General features: G+C 41.7%; 1 protein-coding gene across 1 annotated transcript; it reads right to left on the reverse strand.

Moving 5' to 3' along the window:
• Positions 1 to 2,983: 2,983 nt before the first annotated feature.
• On the reverse strand, positions 2,984 to 11,528 carry NXNL2 (nucleoredoxin like 2). The gene is made up of 2 exons (XM_083816000.1): positions 10,984 to 11,528; positions 2,984 to 3,510 (listed from the first exon to the last, which is right to left on the reverse strand). Exons 1-2 carry the CDS (start codon positions 11,406 to 11,408, stop codon positions 3,342 to 3,344), a joined length of 594 nt encoding a protein of 197 aa, XP_083672126.1. The 5' UTR covers positions 11,409 to 11,528; the 3' UTR covers positions 2,984 to 3,341.
• Positions 11,529 to 11,924: the final 396 nt, after the last annotated feature.

The following is an 11,924-nucleotide window of genomic DNA, read 5'->3' on the forward strand; positions in this document are numbered from 1 at the left end:
ACAAAAAGTAGAAGTGGGACACTGAATTTAGTACCATGTATCTGACTTCATGTGTATCAAATACCTTTACTTTTGATTCCAAAACATAATTCCAAACCAATAAGAAATTGTTGGTGGACAAAGAATTTCAGAAGTAATTTGGAAGGAAGCACAACTGTCAACCACAGGAAATCTCTCTACTAGGCAAAAATTGGCATACAGGTTATTTGGCAGACACACTGCAACCCTAGGTAAAGCACCATCAGCCAGAGCCAAAAAACCCCACTTCCTACTTAGTCAAAAACATGTGAACCTTGTTTTGGACATAAAATGTGAAAGAAAAATGCAAGGCTTCGTCAAAGTATTTTTTCAAAGTAATGTAAAATTAATGCACCCTTTGTAACAGTTACTTTGCTCTTATTCTTTTCCTAACAAAACATGCATTCAGGCTACTCCAGCTTTTAGCAGCTAGATCCAATGACAGACTACTAGAATTGCATTAACAGCTACCTAATATTGTATTTTAGCACAATTTAGAATGACCCGAATTTCTATAACTAGATAAATGGACTGCTTTTTGCTCTGTAATGCACAGAAAAATATTCTTGGCATTTTCTTCTTGGTTCAGTGTTCACTATTTTAACCACAAACTGGTAGTGGCTAGTTGTTGGAGCTTAAGCGGACCATACTCCAATTAAATTTATTTAGTAATCATGAAGACAGAATTGAATTATAACCTTCAGGTATGCCTGTGACACAATTTTGAACTGAGAATAGATGTTAGACAAATGTGGTAGTTCTGTCTGGTTTCTATTCTTCCACAAGCCAGTTAGCAGCAGTAGTAGGGCAGGAGAGGTACTGCCAAACAGCATTCAAATGATAATACACTGTCAATGACAACTATTTATTTTTTAAAAAGTTAGTGCCCTTTTCTGCAAACCACACAGGCACATGGCTAAATTCCAGTGACCATTGCAGTGAGATGAATGCAAACTTAACTTGACCTAAAACCCCTTCATTGTCTATTTCAGTTACTGTTTTGAGGGTCCCTATAAAAGCATAGGAAACTGTCCACAGACAGCATGATTTCATGGTGTTTTTATTATTATTATTATTATTAACATCAGATGCTGATTTGATATTTTAACCAATAGTATTTACAGTTCAGGTTAATATGTTGATACATTGAGTTCCCAGTGGACACATATCCAAAGTATTAGCAAACCTTTACTGTTATTCCACTGAGATCTGCCCCTCTAATTTCACATGGTGCTGCTAATAAGCAAGTATTCTCCACTACCCTATATTTTATCTATATTTTAATGTATATTTTTCTCAAATATACATTAATTTAGCACAAGGGAAAAAAATAATTCTGAGATTCCAAACACTGATGTGCAAACCCAGCCCTCAAAGGGTGTCAAAACAGGTATTTCATAATACATATTCTCACTTAATCATCATAAATTTCCTAGCTGAATTTTAAACTTATGTTACTGAATCAATGTGTCATAATTCAATATGTCTTAATTATTCAAAGGACGTAATTCCATCTGAGCCTTAAAATCCTGAATTTTTCCATTTACATACATGCAGACAAACAATGAATTAATCTACCTTGGCCTAAGTGATGCCTTATATCTGTCAATAAGTTACAGTGGACGCTTTTGCCATGATTTTCCACATTTAGGCAACATTTGTAAAAGCTTTCAGAAATACTTTTACTATTATTTTCTCAACTTTTGTTTGAAATGCATTTGTCATTAGCTAGTCCCAGAAGATCAGGCAGAGCCTACATATTACTTTCACAGAAAATTCACTAGAGAGCTTGGCATTCATTAGAAGAGAACCTGAGAATTGTTTATACAGTTACACAGTGAAAATTAGAAGTTGCCTGCAGTATCCCCGCAGTTGTCATTTAAAGAACAGTTATGAGGTGCTCTGACTCACAACTCTCAAACATTTGCCACATCTAACATTTTTTATTTTAATAACTTCGTTTTTTCTGGAGTACTTGCTTTTTGACTTAAGAGTACATGACCTCTTTTACATACATTTCCTTCCACACTGACACATACTCATCAGGGGAGAAATATTTTTCCTACATTAAAGGAAGATGACACAGTTACAGTAAAATCACCCACACAGCAATTTCAGGCCATCCTTGCTGAGATTCCTCATGGGCAGGCAAAAATTTCTCAGAAAAATAAAGAAACTGTGGATGAAACAGGCAAGCCACGGGCCTGGGCAATGAGAACAGAGAACATTGCAACAACACAGAGACGAAGTGGGAACACTTTAGGCAGAGGCATGTAAAGAAGGAAGTATGCACAGAACACCTTTATGGGGAAAGGTATCAACCCCATTCTGGGGAATCAATAAATAGGCACATCTCTACTAATACATGCAGCATGGGAAGCAAACAGGGCAAGTCAGAAGTCTGTGACAATATAGAGCTCTGACCTCCTTGGGATCACAGGCGTGGTGGGACAGCTCACACAACTGGAGCGCTGCAATCAATGGATGCAGACTCTGGGAAGTGCAGGCTAGGACAGTGAGGAGGGGATACTGCACTTTGTGTGACAGCAGCTGGAGTTCATGGAGCTCTGCCTTGGTACTGTTCAGGAGCTAGTCAAGAGCTTACGGACCAAGACTAACAGGCAGACCAAAACAGGCACTCTAACAGCATGTATCTGCTACACACCACCTGATCAGGAAAATGACGTTAACTTGAGAGATAACTTACCTTCCAGTGCCAAGTTCAGAAATCCAGGGGTAAAGAGAACCCAGCAAGACTTATACAAATGCCCCCAAATATAAAACCAGAGAAAGTATTTCATCAGTACTGACAATTAAACATGTCATTTTTAAATTAGGTTGTTAAAAAAGATAAGGAGAACTTTTGTTTTGTATACTTCACAAATGTTTATTAAAGCAAACAATTTAATTTGGTTTTCTTGACAAAATGTGTTAATCCCCAGAAAAGATCACCAAGAAAAATAGGTTTGTGAATATAAGATTTTTACTGTACAGATTTTGCAAAATAAGTTATTTGCATAGATATTATAGTGCTTCTTTATTACTATCTAAAATAGGCTATTCTCTTTAAGTTCTTCTGTATTATCAGGAGTGCTTTGGTTCATACTGAATACAGTAGACAAAACAATACAAGTAATTGTAAAATAGGAATTGCATTTTATAACTTACTAGCATAGCTAATCTTCAAGTTGAAAACAAATTTTGTTTTCAAACAAAGATAAATAATGCAGCCTCACCCTTCTTGTTCTGAAGATGACAATCATTTGAGAGCTCTACAAAGTTTTCCATGATTTCTTGCCTTGATTTCATCTCTCAACTTATATTTAGCTAGAAAAATTCTGAAAGATATCTGCACCCTCAAGCCAGTTCCGAAAACAGGATAGCCCTTTGTCTCTGATCTGTTTTCTTCCCTTGTCAGTAATGACTTCTCCGGTTTGTTTCACAATCACCAGTTTAGGAATTGCTGTTATGTTGTATTTCTTCTTCAGATCACTGAGAGAAAAAAAAAGTTAAAAATAAAAGACATCATTAGGAATCATTTTAGGAAAACTAGTCTCTCATGAAGGCTACTTGAGTTGGTACACATGGGAAAGCAGAAGGAACAAGAGTCTGGACTTTCTCAGAGCTTGAGGCACAGCACGGGGTAGTATGGAGACGTGGACAAGGCTGCAATATCATTTACCCAACCAGAACTGTGAGTTTACATTGTGAAACTTAGCTGAGGGAGTTGCAGCAGCCTTCCCATAACTGCTCTTCACTGCTGTTCATAGTCTCCAGAGGAGCAGAGACTGCCCCTCAGGGACCATAAAGAGGTCCCGGAAAGTGTGACATACCTTTCCACCTTGTTTTTGTTAGTCAGAATCAGGTGTCTCCCAGTCTCCTTTTGAAGGATGGGAGGAAATACAAGAGAACAATCTCACTTAAATTAGAATTAGGTATTAGTCCAGTACAGATATGTTGAAGTGGGCCAGCTCCATAAAAGTATTTCCTAAAGCATTCATTAAAGCATGGTTTGTAATTCTTCACTGTTAGAGGAGATTATAGAAGTGTCTTAAATTCTTTCAGTGAAACAGGACTTCTATATAATGAAATGTAAACAAAAGAAAAATTGGAACAAGCACCACACAGAAGTTGTTCAAAAAAAAAATAATTTCAACTCTTCCTCTCTCCATCACACAGACATTACTGATAGTGGCCATTTCTCAAAGTCAGGAGACAGATAAATCCAGATAAATTACAAGTAACTGCCTTAAACAATTGTTTTCTAATAAAACAGTTAAAATACAGGTAAAAAGTTGAAAAGCCTAACAAATAGCAGTGTTCCATGGAAGAAATCAGGATCTATTCAAACAGTTGATGAGTAGGTAACCCAAGAAAAATCTGTGAGAAAAGACTTCTGAACGATGGAAATTCAACAGGACAAAACCCAATACTGGAAGTAAAATACTTGGGAGGAAAAAGATAGAACAAATCTGAAAAACACATCAGAAAAGACATAAAAAAAAATAAAAATACTTATGTCAGCAAGAATGACTATTAATCACACACCAGAGATGAAAATGCAGAAATAGCAGGCTATCAGCCACACGTCGTAAAACAGAATTCACTGACTGTTTATGTAGATGAGTTGAAAGAGATGAATAAGATGCAAACAAAAGAAACATGCAACGATAAGGGAGAATCAAGGAATACTACCTACTAAACCATTTCAGTTGATCATGACATATGTAACTGAAATGACAAGATGAAAGATTTTCAAGGAAAACAGTTTAACAGCAATGACAGCTTTTGTTTACTTCCTACAGGACAAAATAATGAACAGAAAGAGAAAGACAACCTCTTCTACACAAGAAATTCACCTTAATGATGTTAATGGGATATGGAAGGAATTAATTTTGTCTACTGGTAAATTACTAGTTTCAGTAATAACAAAGGAAAATTTAGGACACAAGCCAGAAATAAAACAATATCGAGACTACAACTTAAAAAAAGCACACCACTAGCACTAACAATTTGTTGGCATTACTTTTATTTATTCATAACACAGGGAACTGAAAGAGGTTTGTGTTTATTGGCATCACAGGACAGAGTTCATGTTCTGTTTCACTGGACAACAAAAAAATCAGTTTTGTTGTTGAGCGTGCTGCTGAACGTAGGAGCCTTGAATGTTTTAAGGAACTCCAGAACCCATTCACAGCCCTGACTCCAAATCAGACAGAAAAGCAGAGATAGCATATTTGAAGTTTCTTCCCTTGCTTATGACAACACCGCAAAAACAAATCATTTCCAAATAAACAACACAGCAGAAACTACTACTTTCACACAGTGTCAAAATAAAAGGAAACTATTTGTTGGATACAAACAAACAGGCAGGGAAACGTGTTCACACTGACGGTCAGAAAGTCTGAACCACACCAGGGTGTTTTCCCACTGTTTTCAAATTAAGTGAGACAGTTTGAAAATTACCTGCTTCCTACCATAGCACACTCTCAACATGTGCATCCAGATGTTCAGATCAGAGACCCAGGAATCAAACTATATAGATGCCATTGAATTTTTGTTGTTCATTTTGGAAGGCACAAGTTCAAAAAAATGCCTTCCAGCACAACACCCTGAGAAGTGATATTTCACAATATTAGTGGTATGAAAGCAAGAAAACATTTGTAGGCATTGTTAGAAATACTAGATGTTATGCATACAGACATTCTCTACATTTTCACTGAAACGAGGAGGAGTCTTAAAAATACAAAAAGCAAATCCTCAGCAAAATACAGGCCCAGACAAAACATTCCTGAAACACACATTTCCGTCTTTATTTTTTCCAAGAGAAGGAAAATCCCCAGCAGGTGAAGGATACTGCTCTGCCAGTAAGTTGGCAGAGCAATAATGCAAGAAATATTAAAGAAGAAACAATACTGTGGTCTAACAACAGGTTTGCTTGCTCAGACAGTTCTGAAATAAAAGCAAGCTACCAAGAATAACCACAGACTGTTCTGAAGTCTGCTAAAATGGGAGGAATAAACCAGTCTGAAACAAGCTCATGTATAAAGAATGTAAAAGGTCATCATCACCTCATACCACTGGTATGAGTAACAAGATGGAAGATGTGTCTTGTTGGGTCAGCAGACAATCAAATAGCTTGAGATGCCTAACATAATTGTAGCAGAGATAGAACAGTAGGAAACTGATGTCAATTTCCCATGGAGACTGGATGTAACTAATTATTTCCTTTGCTAAGGGAATGAAATGCATATACAGCTTATCCACCCCAGCACAGCCTCTTGTTTAGACAGCTCTGGACTGAAGGCTGCTTGCATCAAATCAGACTGAAGCATGCACACAGATTTTGCTTATGTTTGTGCGCAGCTAGTTATAGGAATGGACCTGAAGAAGACCGAGGAACACATCTGCAGATAATGCTTCTTCATCATCGTTAATATGGGTAGAGGTGTTTATGAAAGCTTCTTAAAACCTAGAGATGACCCTCTCTCTCCTGTGGGGATCTCAGACGTTGTGACTCATCTGCACAGAGAACCATACGGAACATCCATGGGCTAACTCCAAAGACAATGTATGAAACCACTACCCGCAAGCAGAAACATCACGCACCAAAGGGAAACTCAATTTTCTTGTAGTAAAATAAAGTGATAATAACAACGTTTTCAAAGATCAGCTGCCAAGACATTCCCAGGTAAGCATAAAGGTATATAGAGTGTATTTACTGACTAGGGAAACAAAAAGACAATTCAGAAGAGGAAGCTATAAAAAAGGACAGCTAAGGAAGACTGAATGAGCAACCTTTGCTTAGACACAGAGAATCTTTCAGTCAAATCCTTGAAAAAGGCCCTGGCCACACAAGAGAGCAACTTTCATATGCATATGAAATACAAGGAATGAGGACATGAAGACTATTCAGGCAAACTGGAAGCCACTGCAGTTGTTAGGCCTCTGATTCTTAGAAGTGCCTACTGCTGGGCAGCGCTCACGTGGTCAAGGTCTTGTGTTTCTCACACTGCCCTGCCACTAAGGAGGCTGGTGGTGGGCAAGAATATGGAAAAGGACACAGCTGACCCCAAATGACCAGACGGATGTCCTGTAGCATCATACTCAGCAATAACAGCTAGGAAAAAGAAGGAGGGACATTCAGATTTACAACATTTGTCTTCTTCTTGGGTAAATGTTGTGTGTGATGGAGCCCTGCTTCCCTGGACATGGCTCAACATCCACCACAGGGAGTACTAAATGAATTCCTTAGCTTGTGTATGCAGATGTGCTTCATCTTAGATTGCCTTTATCCAAAACCACAAGTTTCCTCCACTCCCGTTCTTTCTCCCAGCACACTGGGCTGAGTGACAAGGAGTGAGATTGAACATGCTGCCAGGAGTGAGACTGAACATGCTGCCACGTGGTGCTTTGCTGATACCAAGGGTAACACAACATCGGCGGAATAGTTTTATGTGACTGTTTAAGATCTACACATGAGGGTTTCTGAGAGATAGACAACATGGGGCAAAGTCATTATCAGGCTGGGATTATTAATAATATGTTCATACACTAGGGTAATGTGACATTTTGGCAACATTTGAATTTTAACAGCTTTCACCTGGAACTGCTTTTGCTCAAAAGCGGTAGACATCTTGCTAATCTGCTTCTAAAGCATATGCTGTAACCCACGGCTATGTGTGTTCTCTTAGCAGCAAACTTTCTGCATTAAGTGCGATGTCACTGTTAAGTGACTAATAAGCATGCACATTGTAAGGATGTGGTTTAGTGTCTGATGAGATTTGGGATAACAGTCTGAACAGATAGATCAGGAAAAGGCTACAGCTCACCTCCTCACAGATAGTTTCACCATCCTCAGATACCCCCACAGCTGCCAATCCACACTCTCATCTAAAGCTTCTTAATATAAAATGTAAGCATACTTTTTTTTTTCCTGGAATCTTTCAGGATTCTAGTTTTCACTGAGGTATACAGCACCCATGTACCCAGTTAAATACCAGTCTACCTGGCAGCCTGCAGATCTACCGGCATGCCACAGACACCTACCTACAGAGTATGACTGATTTCATAGCACAGCTCAGTATAAACCCAGCAGTTTCCTCACATACCATCATGTAAACAGCAGTCCTCATTTACTAACATTAGTTGTTAACAAATGTTTCCTCCTTTTCCTCTTGCTCTCTACTGCTCCCATTCTCCTCCTATTGCTCATTTCTTTCTAGATCGTCTTTGTCCCCACTTCTGCAAGGATCAAAAGCTTGTGCCTGCAGCAGCAGAATCAACATTAAAGCCGCAAGCAGTCAAGACACCAAGAGCAGTATTTCCTGTTAGTCATGGCACAGATGATATGCGGCAGCAAAGATGCAGCCCCCACATCAGGGAAACTGGGGAAATTGGCAGAGCTGACAGCACAGAAGTGTCCTGAGATCCTGCTCTGAATTCAAATTTTTGCTTCTCTGCAGGTACATACACTTCGTACACCACCTCACAGGCTACTTCTAAGTAGGACAAAATTCACCCCCCGTAAACTCCATGCCCCCAGGTATGAAATGTAACCAGATTCAGGTTGGCTCTTTTGTCCCTACAAAGGACTTCAGTCTATGCTGCAGATGTGTATCTTAAACACTGAAGTCACTAGCTAAACTATTTTAACTAATATACAAAGTGTTAAAAAAATCAAATTGTTACTAAGTTTAGAGTTGTGTTCTTAGAACCAAAGCATTTGGTCAGAACTGAAGTTTAACAAATACGCATCCATCTTGCCTAATGTCTGCAATGGTTCACTCTGCAGCCAGACTGCCAACTAATTCAGACTAAGCTTCTTAAGCACCTCCATGTAGATCCTTATAGTAAAAAACAATAAATCACTTCAAAATCACTGCTTTCTCATATCCCTCTATACTTTGTTCTTCCATGAGCCACTTCAAACACTATGATCCTGTGGCTGCCCTAACAGCACAAGCCATGTTTCTGTAGATGAGTTTGGAGGTCATTACAGATTTCCACAGAAAAGCCGATTAGGTTACCACCATACCTGTGTTCCATGTGACTTGGGCAAGTCACAGCAGCGTCTGGAACAAAACCCTAATCCACAGAGCCTGAAGCTGTAATCGCATTCCCATGGCCTATGCCAAACAGCTCGCTGCATGCAACACTACATTGCCTTCAGGAAGTTTGCCTGAATTCTATTAGTATTAGTAGTTGCTAAATACAATTACTGCCCGGGGAGCACTTGGAGAACTATGAAAAAAAAAGCTCTTTTTTTAAAGTCTGTTTTTGAGTCAATGGAAATTGTCATTAAAAACAAAGACCTAGCAGTAACTGGCTGCTGACATCCAGGAATGAGCCAAGGAAGGATGAAATAATTCCTGGCTTCAGGTTGTTTGCACTTGAGGTTCTCACAGATTCACAGATTTCTCTAGGTTGGAAGAGACCTCAAGATCATCGAGTCCAACCTCCGACCTAACACTAAGTACTCCACTAAACCATATCCCTAAGCTCTACATCTAAATGTCTTTTAAAGACCTCCAGGGATGGTGACTCCACCACCTCCCTGGGCAGCCCGTTCCAATGCTTAATAACCCTTTCGGTAAAGAAGTACTTCCTAACATCCAACCTAAAACTCCCCTGTCGCAACTTTAGCCCATTCCCCCTCGTCCTGTCACTAGGCACGTGGGAGAATAGACCAACCCCCACCTCTCTACAGCCTCCTTTCAGGTAACTGTAGAGAGCGATGAGGTCGCCCCTGAGCCTCCTCTTCTCCAGGCTGAACAAGCCCAGCTCCCTCAGCCGCTCCTCGTAAGACTTGTTCTCCAGACCCCTCACCAGCTTGGTCGCCCTTCTCTGGACTCGCTCGAGCACGTCCATGTCCTTCCTGTAGCGAGGGGCCCAAAACTGAACACAGTACTCGAGGTGCGGCCTCACCAGAGCCAAGTACAGGGGCACAATCACTTCCCTCGACCTGCTGGCCACACTGCTTCTTATACAGGCCAGGATGCCGTTGGCCTTCTTGGCTACCTGAGCACACTGCTGGCTCATATTCAGCCGACTATCCACCAATACTCCCAGGTCCTTCTCGGCCAGGCAGAAGTTCTCAAAGTGCACTGACCAAACAGTGTTAGTAAACTCACACCAATCTGAATGAACAGCTAGGGAATATGATAGTTCTGTCCTGGGTAGCACGCAGGCATGGGTCTGATGTTAAATGAACTCTTAGTTTACTGGAAGCACTGGAATTGTGTTCTTCATCAACTTTAACTACGTCTTCTAATTTTTTTTAATGCTTTAACAACCTAGTCCATGTTTAAAAGTGACCCTAACACCTTGACTTTGATGACAGCTGTAACAATGACTTCCACAGTCTACTCATACACTGTTTAAAGGGGAAACATCCTTCAGCAGTATTGAATTCACTATTTCCTGATTTCGCTGAAGAACACCTTGCTGTCCTTACATGACAAGATATGGACCACTTGTACCTTTTACTTCTACTACTCAGTACATCCTTATGAATATAAAGCTATGATACATGGTTACACAAAAGCTACTGCTTTATATAGCCCAAAGCTAAAAACATGTATATTTTCAGCCTCCAATTACAGGCATTTCAGTGCCCCCAGATACCTTATCCGTGTCCCCACAGTGTGTCACAATCAATACATACTTACTGAGAGGAACAAAATCGTATTTCTGACAGGAATCGAAACGTATCTGTACCCTTGACTTTTATGATCAATTGGGCTGTTCTTGGTGTTGTCCTTCACCCTGTTGCTCTAGCCCCTTCTCACCTGCACCTCCCAGGACCTCTCCACAGCACACTGCGCTCTCCCAGCTACGAGTTTTATTTATTTATTTATTTATTTATCTTAAGCTGGGGGGCTTTCCCAGCTGGCCACCGCCGGCTCTCCAGCTGGTTTCCGTTACCTACCACACGCCCGAGGCGGGCGGCGCCGCGGTACTCACTGCCTGTAGGGGTCGTGGAAGGGCAGCGCCAGCCAGTCGCCGTGCATGGCGCGCATGTAGCCCGCCATCTCCTCGGCGCTGTGGTCGGAGGAGACGAAGACGACCTCGAAGGGCGCGGGCGGCTGGCTCTCCTCCAGCAGCTCGGTGTAGAAGTCGCAGAGCACGGGGGTGAAGTCGCGGCAGGGCGCGCACCAGCCGGCCGAGAAGTACAAGCCCACCACCTTGTTCTGCAGCGCCTCCTCGGGGTCCACGCTGCGCCCGTCCCTGCCGACCAGCAGCCGCCCCGCGAACACGTCCACCATCTTGGGCGCTCCCCCAACCCCGCGGCCACACCGCGCCGGGGAGCGGACCCCCTGCCGCCCCGCCGCTTTTATAGCTACCCGCCGCTGACTGACAGCGGAGCTGGCCAATGGCCGCGCCGGCATGGGCGAAGCGCCGCCCCGCCCCCCACCGCGAGCCGCTGTTCGGGCGGTAACGGTCGGAGGGGCGGTGGGTGGCGGTGAGGTGGCGGCGGGTGGGCTGCCGTGAGGGGCCCCAGGGCGAGGGGTTTGGCCCAGAGCTGGCTTTTCACATCTTTCTGTAAAGGCCAGGGCTTACAATTTACTGAAAATAATAAGTGTAAGCCATAATCCCTCCCGCACCAACGTCAGGGCTCATCAGCTTGCCCTGGGTTTCACCCTCTCTCCCGGGAAGGTCTCACCAGAAGGTTTGGCAGCTTTTGTTGGATGTTTGACACTGGATTGTTCTCTAGCACGGAAAACGTTCTGATTTTGCTTATATAAGGAAGGTGCTGTCTGTTCTCTGTTCAAGCCGAGTAGAAAGTCACATTCTATTCCAGTGCATTTGACGTGTTTGGCTTGAGTACTGCTTATCCACCAAATACTGTGATAGAAGTTAATAAAAATAGCATTATATTGCAAGTGTGCAATCTCTTGTTTGCC

This window comes from Anser anser (assembly GCF_964211835.1).
Source record: "Anser anser genome assembly, chromosome: Z".
NCBI classification, from domain to species: Eukaryota; Metazoa; Chordata; class Aves; order Anseriformes; family Anatidae; genus Anser; species Anser anser.

Coding starts and splice junctions, on each gene's coding strand:
- NXNL2 (XM_083816000.1), bottom strand. CDS start 11,408: ATGCCGGCGCGGCCATTGGCCAGCTCCGCTGTCAGTCAGCGGCGGGTA. Junction 3,511..10,983: donor TTCCACGACCCCTACAGGCA/GTGAGTACCGCG, acceptor TTTTTCTCTCAG/TGATCTGAAGAAGAAATACA.